At 36.9% G+C, this 20,204-nt stretch overlaps 1 protein-coding gene across 6 annotated transcripts in view; it reads right to left on the bottom strand.

The window, feature by feature from the left end:
- Window positions 1-20,204, bottom strand: part of LOC103723112 (vacuolar protein sorting-associated protein 54, chloroplastic) — a 43,287-nt gene that overhangs the window by 10,237 nt on the left and 12,846 nt on the right. For all 6 annotated transcript variants that reach the window (XM_039126762.1, XM_039126764.1, XM_039126765.1 and 3 more), the window contains exons 4-15: window positions 17,577-17,694; window positions 15,493-15,567; window positions 11,135-11,291; window positions 10,936-11,024; window positions 9,979-10,241; window positions 7,811-7,982; window positions 7,623-7,706; window positions 7,108-7,460; window positions 6,601-6,754; window positions 4,703-4,784; window positions 3,267-3,346; window positions 818-979 (exon numbers count right to left, since the gene is read on the bottom strand). In XM_039126762.1, the coding sequence (XP_038982690.1) occupies window positions 818-979; window positions 3,267-3,346; window positions 4,703-4,784; window positions 6,601-6,754; window positions 7,108-7,460; window positions 7,623-7,706; window positions 7,811-7,982; window positions 9,979-10,241; window positions 10,936-11,024; window positions 11,135-11,291; window positions 15,493-15,567; window positions 17,577-17,694 (1,789 nt within the window). The remainder of the gene's footprint in view (window positions 1-817; window positions 980-3,266; window positions 3,347-4,702; window positions 4,785-6,600; window positions 6,755-7,107; window positions 7,461-7,622; window positions 7,707-7,810; window positions 7,983-9,978; window positions 10,242-10,935; window positions 11,025-11,134; window positions 11,292-15,492; window positions 15,568-17,576; window positions 17,695-20,204) is intronic.

Here is a 20,204-nt window from a genome sequence, read left to right as displayed (position 1 = left end):
ACCAACAGAGGAGGAGGAGTTGAGGCAGCCAGCGGCGACGGAGGTTTTAGCCGCCGCCGCTTGGTCATGGCTCCGGCGAGAGGGTTCCGTGCCCCGAAGACGAAGAGGGAAAGAGATGGGGAAAATAAATGGGATGCCATCTAGTTGACATGAAGAGCCTTTCCAAGGGGGCCCGGGAGAGGAGGACGCCGGGGGGGGGGGGTGTCAAAAAGGCTCCAAACGGCAGGCAGTGTTAAGTCACGAGCCCAAACAGGCTCGTGAGCTGCTCAGGCTCGAGCTCGGGCTCGGGCTTGTTTGACTAACGAGCCGAGCTTTTACCAGGCCGAGGCCGAGCAGCTCGGCTCGTTAACAGGCCTACACACAAATAAACACATAATTGAGTCATTAAGTTTGGATTTGACCATTCCGAACCCAATAATTAAGCTTAACTAGTCCTATTTTGATATTTTAGGTCTTCCATTTTCAAAGACCAGGACATTTTTTAAGGATATTAGGTATCACATACAGCCCCATCACTAGCAAAAAATAGCGCTCTATATTTTTTAACAATAATAGGACCCTTTTTTTTGGCTTGAGCTCAAATGAACGGTCAATAGTGATACCTCACAACCAAACAAGATGAAGTGGCCTCACCTACAGAGAGTAACAAATTATTTCACCAAGAAAAAGTTTTAAAACCCTAAAATTGCACTTGCTGCTAAATAAAGAAACCATCATCAAAGCAAATGTATATAGAACAATGGAGTTTTCTGAAAGAATCATCAAGTCAGACATGAGTGACAAGTTGGAAAACAAGAGGCAGTTAACATTAACAGACCTTGGTGACTGATCGTGCAAACTGACTTGGTTGTAAATCATTATCCTCTGGTGCATCCCAACTCTCAACAATTTGAGGCAGCTTGCGAAGATTTGCCAACAATCTTTCCCTCATTATCTGAACCAGCTTTGTGTGAATCTCATCTCGATGAATCTTGTAATCCTGTAAAAAATGAATATAAAATCATGAGAAACAACTGAAAACATATATATGCTTAGTGAATCCAAAAATGAGTCAACAGATGCTACCAAAGAAGATGTTAAAAACCACAGTATAACCTTGTAAAGCTCGTGGACAATACAGTATGTGCCATCAGGGTATTGAATGTGCACCCAAAAGAAACAGGATGAGGAAGAATAAGGAGGAAGAAAAAGAAGAAGATGCAAAAACACCTTTAATCTCAGTACCAAGTGGTACAGCATGGTTCAGGGACCTGCTTGGCATGCTACAGCCTACAGGTCAGTTCAGGCCACTTATCCTGCAGAACCATCACGAGGGCTGTCATGGACCAGTCCACAGCCAGTACAGGCCCCAATATAGGCAGGAGTTTACTAGACTTAATTCCTACCGTATACATTAAGAACCTCTATTGAACACAACCATGTTCTTGTAATAAATGTTGTTTGATGACACACTAGCATCATAGAAGTATGCAGTAGCTGTTGCTTTGACATATGGAAGACAAACAGGAATGGCTTTACAAAATGGATGCAGATTGGACACTTCAGTAAAAATTCCAGTGACTCACACTGCCATGGCTGGCCCCATATGAGAAAGGTGAAGGATTAATGTTAGGCTGACAGACAATCACTAAAATATGTCAAACTACGAAAACTTGATCTTGGTGAATGAGGATCCATAAAACCAACCCCAAATACCTGGGTTAAGGCTGGATACTATAGTTACTGTGAGTAAAAGTTCCAATGGCTCGGAAACCAGATGGTAATAAGCATTACATAATACATCAAATCAAATAAATGAGAACAAAAACAACATGCCGTATCCCTGGTTTATTTAATCCTTCCTTCCGTATAGCATTCTGTCCAGCGCAAGGTTATTCATCTTTGCCAAGTAGCCTTGAACAATTCATACTTGCTTTGACACCGGGTCATTGAAATACATAAGGATAAGAAAAATGAAGATGAATGATTCTGACTATATACCTAGAAATGACTAAGAAAGGAATCTTATGTTTATGTGTCTCGACACAACTTTTTATTCATCCAAAAATATGGAAGTGTTGGATCAATTTGGTAAGAAACCACGATCAGCTTTAATGAAATGCAAAAATATGTAGCCTCCAATCAAATGGAAAGGACAACCGGTACATCATACTGAGTATCGGTATGGTACATACCTCGATACCAACACTTAGGACAATGCCCCGAGTCTCAGTACCCTATTAGTACCACGGTGGGCATGATAACTATGGTATCTAGAGAAAGCACAAGAGGATGAGAAAACATCCCTAGTGCAATCTATGGCCAGTAGAAACAAGACTCATGATCAAAGTTTCCCAATGAGCAGAGTATAGCATGCTCCAAATCTCTAAGAAAATACTAAACCATCATTGGACCCTTCTGAACCACAAAGGCCCAACAAGCACCCAAGTATAAATAAATGAGTCAAAAGGACTTCATTCCATTATGGTCACAAAAGTTTTATTGACCGGATGAGATCAAGTAGCCAAAAGAGCAGCCTAAGCCAGCCATGTTCGGGTTACTGAATTATGGAAATGTATCAGCCAGGCCAAAGAATGCTTTGAGTCACATGGCTCAATTCATTGCAGAAGCTCTCCTACATAACAGCAGAGTATCGCATGGTAGCTATTTAAAAAGCCCAAACCGACAATCCAATGCTATTAACATGAAATTTCAGGAGCAAGTGTTAGAATGAATATAAAATTTTCAACCCAAAGGAAGTGTCCTTATATAGAATATTAAAATCTAAATGACTTCATCCAAATGAGCATGAGAGCACATTATGGATGGATATCCAAACAAACTCAAAATACAGCATCCATATTTATATAATAAAAGAACATATAAAGTGACGGCAAACTAAACTGGGTATGTATACATTGATCAGTGACCAAAGTAACAAGGTTAAACAAAATGAACATCAAAGTCAAAAAGCAATGACCTATTGCCACTCCTTAGGTTAGATTTTTTGGAGCATACGAGTGGCAGTTTATAAGAGTGATTGGCAGAAATTAGACATGAAGAACCTAAATTGCTTTATTTTGGTGATCAAGTAAATAACTTGGAGACCACACTGCATATGGCAGGGAGCATTTCCAGAATTTATGACCAATAAAATAGATGTGATGAGCTTTGCAACCATTCATTTGGTAGCTAAAAGAGAGGAAAGAAGCTTATTAATTTAAAGAGGAAAAGATATCTAAAAACTGGCAGGATCAAGAACCTACAGAAATTCAAAGATATCATACCTGAGCTACTCTATCAATTTCGGACATCAGCAATGCTTTACGAGCCTCGGGTATTTTAGAAAAAAGAACTCGTCGAATATCTTGAATTTCAAGCACAGAACAAACCATGTTAGAATCAGTATGATCAATTGGATGCAATTCTTTTACCAGGTCATCAATAGAAACCCAATGATTTGATATTTAACAAAATCACTTGTAAGAAGCTGATGGAGAGAACTACCATTTTATGGTGAGCTGACCATTATATGAATGGTACAATGAAACTAAAGTGAAGAAAATCTTGCAAAGTATGCAATGATATGTGTGTATATAGTGGACAAATCAAATAAATGATAAAAATGTATGACATGATGCCAGATAACTAAAAGAATTCTCAAAGAAGCTCTACAATTTTAAACAAGTCAGCAAAAGTAATGATCATAAGTTACATAAACAAAAAAAAAGGGTAAAAAAGTTAACAATCCACAGGAGAATGGCATAGTTTAAATGAATTTCATCATGATCAGATACCACTGTGATGTCTAGTTATTCTATGCTACAGGTCTTAGATTTCCAACCTCCGCATGCAGGGAAGGCTGAAGTGAAAAATTCGTAAAATTCTCTTAGAAGCAAAAAGCAGAAGCTGTAGTTACTTAGGGAATGATGGAGCCTATAGTTATGGAATGCCAGAAGAAAATGTTCTCATGAATCTCTATAGACATACTCTCACCCAGCCCCATGACATCAATCAAAAACCTGTATGTTAACATACTGCTTAAAATTTGTAGTTCAAATCATGTCAACCAGTCCAAAATCTAAAAATTAGCTACACAACATGATCACATAATCATATAGAAAGGTACATCCTCCGTAGAAAGGATAAGAGCACATCTGGTCGCTTCCTAAGTGTATCACCTTCTAATACTATGAACTATTCTTCAAGAGATGCAACATTCTAACAGCATCTATGAGAATACTTCAAGGCAGATGTTTTTTCCTCTCCTTTTTTCAGAGAAGTCAAACAGAATCTCACAGCACAACTGTAAGAAAATGCATAACAAAGCGGACTCTTACACTTAGTTAGAAAGTTTTTATTGAAGGCAAATATGACCATCAGAGGAGAGAGGAAGACAGCCTAAGCCTCAACAATATGTGTCAAAAAAAAAGCCAATCCTGTCAGGCAACAAGGGAAAAAGAGAACAACACATCTCTATAAACACCTCAATATGAAAGAAAATGCATAAAAATCAAACAGTTTGAAAGTATACCTCATAGAAATGAAAAGACTATCCATAAGAGAAATGGGGCAACGAAATACACATAATACAACCAGCAAGTTAACCAACAACAATGACAAGGAAATTTAAATTACAGAAGTAAAGCAATTAAAAAGCTAATAACAAAGGATGTTCTGTTGACTGCTTCTAGAAAACCATGGTTGGATAATAAATGTTTACCTGGTATGATAGCATAAATAAAACTGATGATCTGACTTGCCAGAGCTAAATGCTTAGAGGTTATGGACTTTAGACCTGACACCTGTAATTCAATATAATCATGATGTAATAAAGCACAGCCACAGCATTCAATCCTCATAAACAAAATCCAATTTAATCGGAAAAATTGCATTGATAAACGTATAAAACATAGACAAGCACAACTTTTTTTCATAATAGCAAGCAAATATGTCATGCAAATAGTAGATTAAAAGAAAAAAAAGCTTACACAAGGACTTTAATATAGAAAACCAAGACAAGTTTCACTGCAATAAGAATAAGACACAGATAAGTGAGTTCTAGATGCCAACAAAGTGCAAATAGATTATCTGGTTGTAACATATCTTTAATAATTTACATCAACCTTGTCCCGATTATTGTATTAATTAATAAATACACCATGAGGAAAGGATGCTAAGAAGGTAGGCTAGCTGCTGGCATGAGTTGTAGAAGGTGTCCAAGGTACAGGTGCCAAAAGATGAGCTAAGAAGGCACTTGAAGATGCATGAACACCAGAAGCCAGCAGTGCAAGCACTGCTGCCAATTACAATAGCACCATCCAGAAGTAAGATGACAACGGAACCACCATGTGGCAAGGTCCATCTAAAGCATGAAATCTCAAATTAGTGTTCATTAGCAAGAAACCCACTGCAAGGTGAAAAGGCAGAAGGTGCAGGCTGGAAATGGCAGAACGGGCTATCAATAACAAATAGAAGTACAACGAGCTGGTGAAATTAATTATCATCAACTAGCATCAAGTAGTAATTCAAAATTGAGTGTAGAAAACAAAAGAAATCAACAAAGGGAAGCAATTGTAATTGGCCATGTGCAGTCTTAAGGTGCTGATCTGCCTGGACATCAGAGATGAGGCTACAGGCACAAATCTATAGTCAGCGCAGTAATCAATGAGAAGTTGGCCCCGTTAAGTGGTCCTACATCAAATGATCCCAAACTCAACTGATGACAGCTTTAAAAGCTTTCTTGGTCCTCAAGTTCTGATGAACACTGTGGCAGCCACAGGCAACCGGACCACCAGATTCTGGAGCATCAAAAGCTCTTGGGATTAGTCAACTTTCCAGTATTCATTTTCATAGCCACCAGAAATTAGATCACCAGACACCAGAAATAGTTCAGCCAAGCTAGTCATGTTGAAATAGGGTGGTGGGGTTCAATCCTCAGGAACATAGCAGTACCTGCTAAGGACATTTTGAAACTTTGGCTGCTTGTTTGCAAAATATACTTCTTTATACTCAAAAACATTGCTTTGTTTGCTCCAACTGTACAGTTATTACATAGTAACTTTATACAAAAAAACTCTCACTTTCTATAAGGAAATTTTAGATTTAAACCAATCATGATTAGAGAATTAGCATAATCAAGCCAGCCTAGAGCACACATATTTATCTTAATCCTGATCTAAGAATCAGAAAGATGCCAATTAAATCTGCTTCAGGACATCTCATCATATGCCCTTACACAATAGTGTGAAGAAAGCATTTTCATCAGATGCATGTTTTGGGTTATTCAAGTACAAGATATTGAACATGGAACCCAATAAACATTGGGTAAATCATAGTTATCAAAAAGGGGAAAACAATGTTCAACAGAATGTGTGTGTCGTCTCTGAATAGACAAATCAATAATAGGAAAAACACTCATTATAAGTCCAGTGAAATTCTAGATACTGCGCAATGTCATGACATGAAATTCAGAACATGATCATATACTCAATTTTTTCTTAAGATATTAAGCAGCCAACTGGCATTATTGTTAATTATACATCAGTTAGTATAGTCATTAAAACAGCAACTTCTTAACTTAAAATTTAATTTACACATTAAAAAAAAGGTTAAATTTACCTGCATGGCACCAGCACCGAGAACAAGCTGACAAGTCCTGGTGTTAAACAGCTTCAATATTTCCACAACACGATGGACCACTTCAGATGACAAAGATGGCAAACATTTGCTTATGTCAACATACTCCGATAACATTTTCAACAATATTAAACCACTGCACGTGAACAATTTCAAGTGGAAATTAGTTCAAAGATCAAAGGGGACCTAACATGGATATTGACAAAAATAACAACAATAACATCTCTGGGAAAAATGGAATAAAACAAACAACAACTAATAACTACAGTCTAATGTAACATTTTAACAACCAAAAGCATAAAAAGAGTAGAGGAATGAATTAAAAAAAAATAAACAGGGTCATCCTTAATTGTAGATGTATCGAATAATAACCATATTAAATATTTTATTTAAATTAAACAATCACAATCTTTTATAATGGATGCTTGATTGCAGAGAAAAGCAGAAAAGAAGAAAAAAAAAGGTTTTCCGATCATAAAGATAACTAACCAGTTTACCATGTGATAACCAATTCCTCCGTACATAAGGGTTTGAGAAGTAAATCTTCCATGTTCTTTCATATTACTGCCAACAGAAGGTGTTGGTTCAGCTCTGTTTTCTTGATTCGATGATGGTGGCAAGGTTCGGTTGCTAGGATTTGCACCATGCTTGCCTGATACATTCATGCTAAAATGTTGTTCACCAGAAGAAACCCCAGATTCAACCATCTCTGAGGAAAGACTATCTGGGCCTAGCACACCATTATCAACAGAAGAAAGTGAAACAACAATGGCCTGAAATTCACCAGGAACATCCACTGTAACCCATGTCTCTTGATCAAGAACGGCCTTAATTTTTGTCATCTATACAAGATAATTATAAAGTTAGAATGATGATGACTTTCAGGTCACTGCATTAAAAAGTAAATAAACCAGCATTTGCAGAAAGCACATTCAGAATCATGTCAAACATGGTAGAGTCAAAAAATTAAATAGTGAACCACCACAAGCATGCAGCTGACATACTCGAGATTCATGTTGGAAGTCAACGAACGCCTTGGACTGTGACTGTAGAGTTCCACGAATGCTATAACCTAACCTGCCACCAATCTACAAAAGAGGACCTTGTCCAGCATAAGAGCTAAAAATTTCGCAAAGAAAATGAAAATATTAGGAATTAATCTTATCCATGATGGGCAAGCAAAAACAATTACCTTCTCGGTAGCTGCTATAAAATCCTGAGTTATGTTATAAATGCTAAGAAATTCTTGAAGTCTCAATCTGGGATGAAGAAGAGCACGGACACCAAGGAGCTTAGCCCATCTTCCATGAGCAGCATCGCAAGCAGCAAATACAGCTTCTGTGTTTTCCCGCAATACATCAGCACTGAAATTAATCGCCATTATCAGAATGTTTAAACAAAGTCAACCAAATTCACAAACAACTAGAATGCCGATTATACATTACAAAATTGATAATACAATGCAATTTTCTTTTGAAAAAAGTTAGATGTAAAAGGTTAAGAAAATCAGAAAACAAGACTACCATGATGAAAGAAGCCAACAATCAATATCATGATGACAAAGAAAAGGAAATGTTTAAAATGCAAGAGCTCACTTTTTTTCTTTGCTAAGCTAAGATCAGCTATAAAGTTCATAACTTGACATTCGTACCTAAAATGCTAGTGATTTTAGCAAATTAGTTTAAGAAGTTATGTTAAAATTTTAATCTTTGGTGCTCTTGTTTATTGCTTTTCAGCAGGTCGTTACTGAGAGTTTAGCAAGACAGAAAACACAGAGAAATAAATAAATAAATCAAAAGCAGATGAAGGAATCCAAAAATTTGATGACCAAAATTTAGCAAATAGGATCATAAGTAAATCAGCATTACAAATAGTCAAGAATAATGGTGTGCTACAAACATGAGCATGCATGCATGTATGCTCCGCCCTTCAACTTCTACATTATCAATTGCTGCCACTGACTCATGCATGTCATCCAGCAGAAACGAGAGAAAGGAAAACCAAACAAGCGAATCATGCTTGCCACCTCGCACAGCATTACTAAAGTAGAAATTTCTGCCAGACAATAACATGTGTATAAAGAAGCCAATTTTCTCCGCTTTATTAGATTTTTAAGATCATTGCACTTCTTACAGGACTAAAAATAAAACAACAATGATTGATTCTACTGTCAATAACTTCATCCCTACAGCACCTAACATACTGAACTTCCACTTGGTCCGTTGCCAATAATAACTTGAGGTCCTATATTTGAAGACCATAATACCAACTAAGATCACTCTAAATTGCCCAAGATTCAAACAATAACACTTCAAATTTGGAAGAACCTAGAAAAGAGTGATAAACTATAGCTCCTTAATATACCACATAAAATACGTAGTCTTGCATTGCTGAAATTTGTAAAGGATCCACAAAGTCCAATTCTAACAGCCAAGAGACTTGAGTTAAGCAACTTATATTTTTATACTCCTATCGCAATATACCCAGAATCTTTGTTGCATTGAGCCTTCAAATAGCCTAACCCCACTAAAGACTTAGAAACGGGCATTGGTATATACTCCAACAAGGGTCTCTAAGAAGAAATTCTTAGACATTGAAACAACCCAACTCTTTGACATACAACCACACCCCATGTACCCAAGTCCATATAACATTGCCCAAGATCAGCAGCCTTTCTGCAATTTCATTTCATCAGCTGATACAAATAAATTCATTTTCTTCCAAAATTTCCAGACATCCTCAAGTCCCATACCTTTTCGCGTCCTTTTCAAGAAATATTCGCTTCATTCTTGTAATTATTTTAAGTTCTCATTCAGCCATAAATCCAATTGTTTGTTGATCTAATTACTGGATGTTTGATATAAACCACCAAGTTGTTGGACAAGAACTGGCTGCAGCTATCAAACAAAGCCATCAGATATAAATTGATACAAGATTCATAGTCCCCACTGATTAGGTAATGGTTCCTAAAAAGAACATAGGAGGAAGTCACAGAAAAGAGAATGTAGAGAAGGTAAGATTTGGCACAAAAACTATGACCCAGTAGATGTTTAATAACTCAGGAAATCCGAATACATTGTACATGACTTCATGAGCAAAATGCTATTTGGTAACAGGCACTAAGCAAAAGAAGAGAGATTTGATAGGGCAACGACCCTAGGGGCAGTTGTTATTAGAGCCCTTCTCTAAATCACAAAAGAAGTGTTAATTTCATGCACTCACCAAAGATATATAACTAACAAATATCCCTTACGAAAATCCAAATGCTGACTATTTTAAAGAACATGTCAAAAATCTGAAGGAAATTATTCTCAAGCAATATTACAAGGTTAATAAAAACCAGAAAGTACAAGATCTCACCGGAAATTTTTGGATGTATTTGGACTGGAACCATCATTTGTCTTTCCTTGGAATAATGGAAGTTTGGGAGCGTTCCTGGGAAGTGAAAGTGAGATATGGGGAACAACAGTAGTATCGCTCTCCTGGGCAGCTTCTGCAGCTGCAGCAGCTGCCGCACCATGTGCAACTGCCACGGCAACAGAATCAGTGGCATAACAACCATCAAGGTTTCCCATAATCCATTCGATGACTCTCTTAACTTCCGCAGCTTGCATTAAATGTGCCTGTATTCACTAAAAGATCATAGATCATATTACAGCAAACATAGACACAAATCCATGACTGAAGACATTTAAATGAATTACAGAGATAAAAGAAAACTTCGTGTAGCATATTTTATCCTCAACAACTTCAACCACATCATGGTACTTTAACACATATCAGGTACTGTCTGTCCCATGGCATGCCCTTAATGGAACACCATAATAGAAAAAAGTGTATTGATTAAGATAAGAAAGCCAATTATTAAGACCAAAGGAAAAAAGATTTAGTGAAAGATTAAAAATTAGTCTTTTGTGTTACCTTGTTATAAACTAAGTACATTATATTGGTGGATGCCCACAAAATGATGAATACATTGTGTGACTTTCTATATCAACTGAAGTTAGCTGATTACCTATACAAACCAACAAATCACGTAGTCTAATGAGCATCAGAAACCTATATGACAAGGCTTGACAAGATCTTATCATCCATTAAGGAGATCAATCAATCTACTTGCACAGGGTTGGGTAAAGAACTGCCTTCAATCATGTACTCTAGGCCTGTAAATAGGTCAGGTTTAGGAACTAAACCCAAGCTTATAAATACAGCATCCAGCAGAAAATAGATAGATATCAATCTCCAAAAGCTATAGGAACTAATATGATTGATTTACACGATAAGAAAATAAAAAAGAAATACTGCAAGCTAACTTACCTCAATAACCTTGAATATAGCAGCCAAAAGCTGGACAAAGCTTTCAGACGACAGGCTCCTCAATTTGCTTGCCAATGACAAGCCTCCACCTGAGTCATGATGCAATACGTAAGATGAGTGATAAGGAGGTCAAGGACCAAGAAAAAGATATAATTAAGAACTAGTGCAGCTAAAAGACACAACAACTATATCATCAGACCATCTGAATCCACAGCTTGTTCCCCAGACACAAAATCAGAGTCTAGTGGTCGGGCTACCAAAACTGGCAGCAACTCTGCAACTGTAGTTTTGATTGCAGCTTTCATATCAGTAATAAGTGCATCACGGTAAATCCTCAACACAGCTGGGAGTTTTCCCTGAAAGAGAACATGATAAGACAGGTGCCATCCAACTAACCACTTCATAACTACAATGTATCTATCGAAAGCATGACGTACAAACTTCCTTTCTGACATAAGAAATGAGATTAAAGGACAATGTTCAAATTGCAAGAATAGAAACTGAAATAAGCATTCATGAACAAAAGAAGCGAGGGATCACTAGTTCACTACAATACAAAAATTATTATAGGGACCTTTTTCATTTAATCTTTAAAGCAAGTAGAACCACTACATGTTTATCGATCACAATCCACAGCTTGTAAAAGCTGAGCACCCAAGTAAGTTAACCGAAAACTACTTGGAAAAACCTAGTCAAATAAGTTCAGATTATTTGTATTTTCTCAAGTTAGGATTTACTAATGTCAAAAACCAATCAAAATTCTACATCAACAAGCTTTTATAGTTATTCTATAATATGTTACAAAATAAGGAATGTTAAAAAATTGGATTGGCTCCAATCAATTTAATGTTATTTTATAATATTTTTGTTCTTTTTCTAGATAATTTGATCATATTAGTAAGTATTTCAAGTTTCATATTTTTAAAACTATTTTAAAAGGAAGAAGCCATTTCATTGATGGTAGATTCAATATTACTTTGTTCATAGAGGTCTTGAAATTTATTATGAGTAATTCTTTGGGCATTATGACTTCAAAGGATCATGCCCAAGTAGGGATGCATTTTGGAAGCACATGCAGTACCACAGTGGACCAATCATGCAAAGCCTTGTCAGTCTTATACACAATTCCTATTTGCAAGAGTATGCAGAGCTTGCACACTTCAAGAACCATCAAGATAGACCCTTGTCAGCTGCTCTCAAGACGGTTACGCGTTCAACGATTAAGTGGCTTGAGACTATAAGCTTTGTGTCATTTACAATGAAGAAGGTAATGGTCGCCATCCAATAAATTGTATGACATGGAGGACATTTGATCATCATTGCAATGGGATCATTATACAGTAGGAATGTAATTTTTTTTATTTTTTGCCCCACATTTTATTTGGATTTCACCTTTTAGTCTTTCCCTTCTGGTGCAGCCAACCTTCAAATTCATCATAATGTAACGAAAATCAGTTTAAAAGTCTACGTTGCATTCCCATGTTCGCTCCACTTTTATGTGGTTCACATTACCCCCTTCTGCATGCCATATATTTTATGCATTGAGGTTCTTATAAGTGCATGAAATGTATGACATTAAGTTTGGAAAAATCAACATCCACCATACAGCAATGTTTCAAATCTCAATATAAAGTCCTGTACCAGCACCTAGGGTCCAAGCAAGCCAGCAGAGTTGAGCCTAGTAAGCTGCTCGAGCTTAGCGCAGTCAAGCTAGTTATTATTCGAACTTCGCTGGAGATCAAGCGTAGCTTAAGAACAAATGCTCAAGCTCCATTAGGCATCAAGCCAAGTTTGAGCTCAAAACTAAGCTCGAATCAAGCTCGAATATAATGACCCTCCAACAATCTTGCAGAAAAATAGATCTCTTCCCCTCGCCCCTGGTTCCCACCAAAAAAAAAAACTAGATTGCAAAGGAATAGGTGAAAATGGGAGCCTTCTGGGGAAGAGTAAGCCAGAATTCAATTTCAGCATGGTTTCTGGCACTAGCAAAAGAAAGGTATACACATGTGGAGAGCTCCCATGCTGTCACATGAAGTAAGGAAAAGGAACTATGAACTATCTTGGAACACCAAACTTGAGGCTCTCATGGTGATGCAAGGGGAGAGAGGATCTCCATCAATGAGACAGGCACGATCGATAATGGTAGGATGGACATGATCAATGATGGTGTGGAAAGATAAACCCAACAGATGAGAAGAAAGAAGAGAGGCTAGGATAGGGGATGGCAGGGGAACATTATTCCATGACGGGGCGAGCCAGCAAGGGCTAGGTGAGAACAAGACATGCAGAGGAGGCGACAGGCCAAAATGAAGGAAAGGGATTTCTGTATTTAGGTTTAGAATTGGGTAAGAGGTTGACTTGTAAGTTAAATATATATTTATATATACAAGTGTGTGTTCATGAGCCCAACAAAGCCGAGCACCCACCTGCTTGAGCTTGGCTTGTTAAACAAGTGAGCCCAATATCATGTTTGGGCTCAGCCCATTAGGTTTTTTGAATGAGCCTGAGCAAGCTTCTTAACGAGTGAAGCCTGAGCTATTTAAGGACAACTCAATTCAATTGTAGCCCTACCGGTACCTTACCAATATGATAGCCCCGATGCCAACACATGGTGCAATTTTGAAGTCGGAATAGCATCCACACCATGTGTCCATATGGAGAGATACCAATCATTCATACAGTACCAAGTCAGTATGGTACACTCTGTACCACACAATATGAGTTGGTACTTAAAACTTTGCAGAAAAGTATGATGTCAAATATATGGTATATCTAAATTATTTGAACATGTTGTATACTTCCATGACATCTCTATCCATGAGCAAAAAGTTGTCATAAAGAGATTAGAGGGAAAATTCGAAAGTAATTGGACAAATATGTCTAGAAAAACAACATTGCACCTCCTTGTTCCAGTATTCCACTTGAACTATTAGTAATCTTAAATGAGAACAAAACAACATTTAACGGTAGAAAGATAAAAAATTCCAAATCAAACCATTAAGTAGTGAAATGATTCAAAGTGAAAGTTTATAGACAATCAAGGATTATACGGTCAAAAGATCCCCAATACCATAGAGCAATCTTAAAGTTATTTTGCTGCATACAAATGTCACTTAATAATGTTAGAAGCGAACTTGAGCATAGTTATTGAATGTTCATAACTACCTCTAGGTCTTATGTAGAAGAGATACTGCTGAATTAGTAATTACATCTAGGTGATATGTAGAAGGGATACTGGTCGAGTGTAAACAAATACATTGGGCTATTAGCCCCTATTAATATGTTTATTCCATTATTGCATTCAAGGATGACATGAAAGTCTATACCAGTACTTGCCATATGCCATATTTAGTGCCAATGTTGGACCAAACACATGGCACAACTACATGCCCAAACCCTGGCCAGCCAAGAAGGACTATTTGCCATTATGAAAAAAAAAACCACACATAGCATGCCCATACCAAGCTGGTGCAACACATGCTTGTAGCACCTAGAACCTTGATTGCATTTTACAACCGCTCCACAAGATACAAAAGGGCTGACATCCTAGCATCTTCTTAAACATCAAAAATTCTCCCATGGTGCGAGGTCATTTACTAAAGAGTTAATAATTATTTCCACTCCATGTGCTAATTGCTGAATGAGAATTGGAAACTAATTGTTGAATCATTAACATATACCAGGGTTTCATTACTTTAATTTTTCAGAATAATAAACATTGAGGATGCAAAGCAAGTTGGTTCAAATCAAGAAGTGTTGTGCGGTGCAGCTTAGTCAGCAAACTTACAATGTTGTTAAAGTTTCAGCATTTAGATTTGTGTTAGATTAGACGAGTATGAATCAACTAGGATCTCATCTAATCCATTTCCTTTTGATCTCTTAATACCACAAAACACCATAGGATTGTCCACAGAACATTACTGGCAAGTCTATTTGTCTACAGTTACCCATGCTGATGTTCCACTTTGTGTCAGAATGTTCAATCAGTTCATGTCAGGCCCCAAAAAATACATTTTGAAATACTAGATGCGTTATTTATAATCTGAATACTGATGCATGTTAAGCTATTTAAAGAGCAAAATGGTGGTATATAAGTAATAATTCCTTACAAAGTTACAATTGTTATGTAGGTTAAGATACTGACAAGACATCAATTGCATATTACAAGACACTTATAATGCGAACTCAGAAAGACTTGAAGGTGAGATGATGTAGTTACAAGGTCCAGAGCTTATGTGCCAGACTTGTTTCATGTTAGGATGAGTTTTTAAAAAAAGGTTTGATGAATCTATGTTGTAACACAGCCATGATGCTCCACATACAATCAAATCCTGTCCAGCATGAAAGGAGACACTAATTGTAAAGATGAAAGTAAAGGAGTGCACTAATCAAATTGGAGTTGAACTCAATGAGATATATTATGAAATAAAACATTCTCTCTTTTCTTCCCCTCCCTCTCTTCCCACCTTTACCTCTCTGGATGCAGAAACTACACAGGCATAGGATGATCATCAAATTGATAAATTTCAGGTAAAGAAAGATAGGTAGAAGACTAACTGTTCTGAGCAGACAAATGATGAGAGGGAGAAGATGGTCTCGGAGAATGGAGCTTTCATCATCATCTAACTTAACCTGTGGACCAAGGAAGAACAGTCACTTGTTTGATAAGCAAAAAGGCATTGTATTGACGCAAAATCACTTCTAAAGTATGCTGCTATGATGTTCTCGACATAAATAAAATTCATATGACACAACATCAGAATTCAGAATTCAAAGCTAATTAAAAAAAAAATATGAACAAACATTGGAAAAGAAAAAGAAAAAAACTGAGAATTTAGTTACCAGAAAGTTAGTAAAGAATGGTGGAAAAGGAAAACAAGCAGGAAAACAATACAAAGCATGCATTGATAGATTGATGCCACTTCTCAAATAAGAAACTTGTAACAAAGTACATGAACTACTTGTTACAGAAATTTCAAAAGAGTAGTGCCATAAAGTCAGCAAGTTTAAGAACTAATTCAGATAACTAGGTAGTCTTGATTTCTAAAGCAACATATTCTTGCAGTTGCATGACTAGAAAATTCTGAAATCTAAAGATTGAGGTTTGATGATGGAAGTTTGGATGCAGAAAAATACTTAGAAGTGAGAAGGAAAGAAAAAACCCAAAATTTGAGAGTTTGACTCAAAGTAGAAATTTTCAGTCCATGATCCACAAATATGTGACCTCTCAAATCAATCAGTGTCATTATATATAATCATATGTTATAGTACTAAAAACCAGGCAAAAAATAGATTATAGAAAATTCTCTGGACAGTCAAGTCCGGGCAAGCAAGTCCTGGTTCAAATTTTTGAGGGAAAAAGAAGGCAAACCAACTCTCTATTGACACTTGATGTGAAAATGAAAGAACAAAATGCAAAATTAGTAGCTCATACAAGTACAGCACCAGATGCCATAAAAATTAAATAACATCAATGGTACAATGGAGTGTTGTAGTCATGCCGTTATATTGTACCTCACTTTGTTATGTATTAAATTATCATTAATTCTGCTTATATGACAAAACAGAGGATGCTAGATATAAGAACAACATGCTAAACAAGTCTTAAAAAATTAAATTATGCCACCAACTGTACTAGGGTCGGTTGAACCAATTCAAAGCCACATTAGAATGTTGAAAAGCAAAATTATTCAAAGATTTAAGGGAAAAAGGGTGTGACCAAGTTATTGATATCTCAAACATATGGTTCAGTTGCCTTTTACACACATTTTTTATTCCTGTGGTTATAACCAAGGTCCGCCGTACCGGTACCGGTCGGCGTACCGGTGGCCGGCCGGACCGGTACAGTACCGGTCCGGTACGTACCGGCCGGTACGCGGTGGTTTCAAAAACCACAGCGCGCGGTGCTGTGGTTCTAAAAAAAAAAAAAAAATCGTACTGGTGCGAATCCGGCCGGTTCGCACCGGTACGAGGCCAGTACCGGCCGGTACGGGCTCCGAACCGGCCGGTACGGGTAACGGCCGGTTCGGATAAAAAACCAGGAATACCGATTTTTTTGCCGTTCCGGTACCGGTCTAGGACCGGACCGGTACGTACCGGCCCGTACCGGCCGGTACGGGCCGGTACGGCATTCCATGGTTATAACCATTATAAGCAAAACTGCAAAAGAATAGTCAGCATGCCGACCACATCTAGAAAAAACCAGATTCATGCTTTTCTTTTAAACCATTAGAAGAAAAACTATTACAAGCATACCAAAAACAAATCATTGTTCCATATCATACAGCTCCGTTACATTATAAGTAAAACTAATCATTGTTCTGTATCATACATCTCCGTTGCATTACAACTAACAGTAGTTTCCAAATTAGGAAATTATTCAGTGCTAGGTTTCTGTTACAACAGATAGAAAAATTGAAAATAATCTTAGTCAATAAGGGTTAATGCATGTCTTGTATTCTCTTCAGTTTTGAACAAAGTATATAAATTTCAATACACAAATGTCATGGCCTCCATGATGACAACACATATTGAGAGAAGTATAAGAGCTCCTGTAGTTTAGCAAAAGAAAACTACTATAACTGGATAACTACTAGTTCAAAGAACAAAACTAAATGTTCACGATATAAGAATGAACATACTTCATCCTCCATCCCATTGGTGAGACTAGCAGCCTTTGTTTTCAACTTTGACAAAATCACCTTATCATTAATTTTGGCATCATTTATGGCTGCATGCAAGAATTCTGCTGAAAGAATGCTACAAGAATGAAGATTATCAAGTTAAACAACAAGTCTGACATCATACGATTGATAAATTTCAAACAACAACAACAGGCAGAGCTGACATGTTTAAGTAAGTGCACAACAAAAGCTATCCCTTGCTAATCTGTGAAAACTAAACATGATGAACAAAGACATAAATGTGTAAAATTGTAGACCACAAGCATAGCTCGAATCAAAATATGCCATACAAGCCCGAATCGGATGGTACAGGGCGTACTGTACCATACCAGTTTAGTATCGGTACTTAGTACAAATGGCGTACTGACACTCGGTACGCTAAAAAAAATTTCGTACTGTACCGTACCAATACTATACTAATGTGGTACCAGTACGGGGTCCGGTACCAAGATGGTGAACCTTGGCTCAAATCAACGGATGTCGAACAGGGCCAAACCACTTTGTTCAGCCCGTACCAAGCCGACCCAGTGGAAAACCGAGTCGGCTCGGCCTTTGGATTCGGTTCTGGCTCCGAATCGGTCGGAAAAGGTCCGAATCGAACGAGACCGGCCGAAAAAAGGTCCAAACTAGACCTTACGATGTAAACCGGTTGGAACCGTTCACAATCGGATGGTTCCATTCGAACTCGATGCGAACCAACTAGTTCACACCGAGTCGACCCGGTTCTGAACCAGGCCCCTCTCTTTCCCTTTGTCTGGTGTTAAAACGTTGTTGGGAAGGGGCCCAAGAAGGCCTTTCCAATAATATTGGTAAGTGGCAGAGAACTTTCTGCCTTTCTCCTTCCCACCGAGTCAAAAATTATACCAATTCAGCACTTTAGAAGAAACACCCAAGCCTAAATAAGGTGTGCTTCCTCTTTTCTATCTCATTTTCTTATTTTTTGGGAGGCCTAAAAAAATAGCTCAAAAATTACAAAATAAGCAAAGATTATGCCAAAATTTTCGATTTGGACTTGATTTCATGTTGTAAATCTACGGACGATCTACACAATAAAATAAATATTTTTAATTTTGGATTATATATAATTTTTAAAAATTAAAAGAGTTTTCTACATGAATATCTTTCTAAAAATTCAAATTTGTGTGAATACCCTCTTAAATTTATTTATTTCTGTACCCTCATAGAACCCTGTTTTTGCACAAATGCCCCTAATATAACGATTCTTCTAACATCGTGAATAAAAACCATATTTATTTCATTTAGATATAAAATAGAATTTTGAAATTACTTTTTGTCCTTCATCACAATCGCCTTATAAATGTTTCTTTTTGCCCATCTACCCATTAAGGATATTTTAGTCATGTTAATTTGAAACTGTTAATTTGTTAACGACGTTAGATGGTGTGGGTACATATACAAAAACAAGGATAAAAAAGGGGTAGAATAGCAAAACAAGTATTTTACGAGGGTATACATGCAAATATCAATTTTGGAAGGATATTCATGCAAAATTCGATATTTAGGAGGGTATTCATGCAAAAAATCCAAATCTAAAATATATTAAAAATATATTTTAAAAAATAAAAATTAAAAAAAACCGATCTAATCTATAGTGCTTACATTGATAATGAGGATGATCCTATGATCGGATGGCCTGTGGACCAGCAACACAAGCCAAATCTTGATGAGCGAGGATCGCCTCCACGACCAACCAGATTTGTAGCCGATGAGGCTAGGATCGATGCAGGAGAATGAGCAGGAGCATGCATTGTATTATTTTATATATGTTGATAATCTTTAAATGTATATAATTCACTGTATTATTTTATCATTTTCACCAATACTTGATTTGAGGATATTTCATGTTGCTCCATATATCATGCAACATCTCACTAATCATTTTATGCTTTATATCATTTTAAAACAATAAGATGCATCATTTAGATTAAATTGGAATCATAGAAATATCAAAAAAAGAAATAGACTTAAAACTATTGAAAAAATTCAAAAAAAGTGATTACCAATTAAATCAACTTGAAATACTCCACAAAAAAGGGCATACCTTACTGACGCCCTACCGTACCATTCGCTGACCGCTATCATTTCGGCGGACCTTGGCTCAAATAGTTAATTCTAAAAGTATTTAAAAATTTTATCTCAGTGTCGGATACTGCAATGATACATTAATAGTTTGGGATGATACAGTCAGTATGATACAGTACGCACCCTTTACCAAGACAGCTTGTGACCCCTTTTTCTCACTTTTTATCATAGTACCACCTAAAACCTCATGATATGGGTCGATAAAGTACAATACGCACCCCGGTTTAGGGGCGGTACCATGCAAATATTGTACGGTTCCGCTCGATTCAAGTCAAATTGGGTCTATACAGGGCTTATACCAAACCAAATAGTATTTTCATATCGGTTCCAACCCAGTATGGGTCGATAAGCCCCGAAACAGGCAAGTCGGGTAGTATAGCAAACATTGCTCCTACCTATTATCAATAATTTCAAGAATGTTGTTGATAAATCTAGAATCTAGAAAATTTAAGGGCATCTTAACATCTCCTTTGTATAGCTACA

This window comes from Phoenix dactylifera, chromosome 5 (genome assembly GCF_009389715.1).
Source record: "Phoenix dactylifera cultivar Barhee BC4 chromosome 5, palm_55x_up_171113_PBpolish2nd_filt_p, whole genome shotgun sequence".
In the NCBI taxonomy this organism is placed as follows: Eukaryota; Viridiplantae; Streptophyta; class Magnoliopsida; order Arecales; family Arecaceae; genus Phoenix; species Phoenix dactylifera.
The sequence above is the reverse complement of the archived record's forward strand: the minus strand, read 5'-3'. Positions and strand labels throughout refer to the sequence as shown.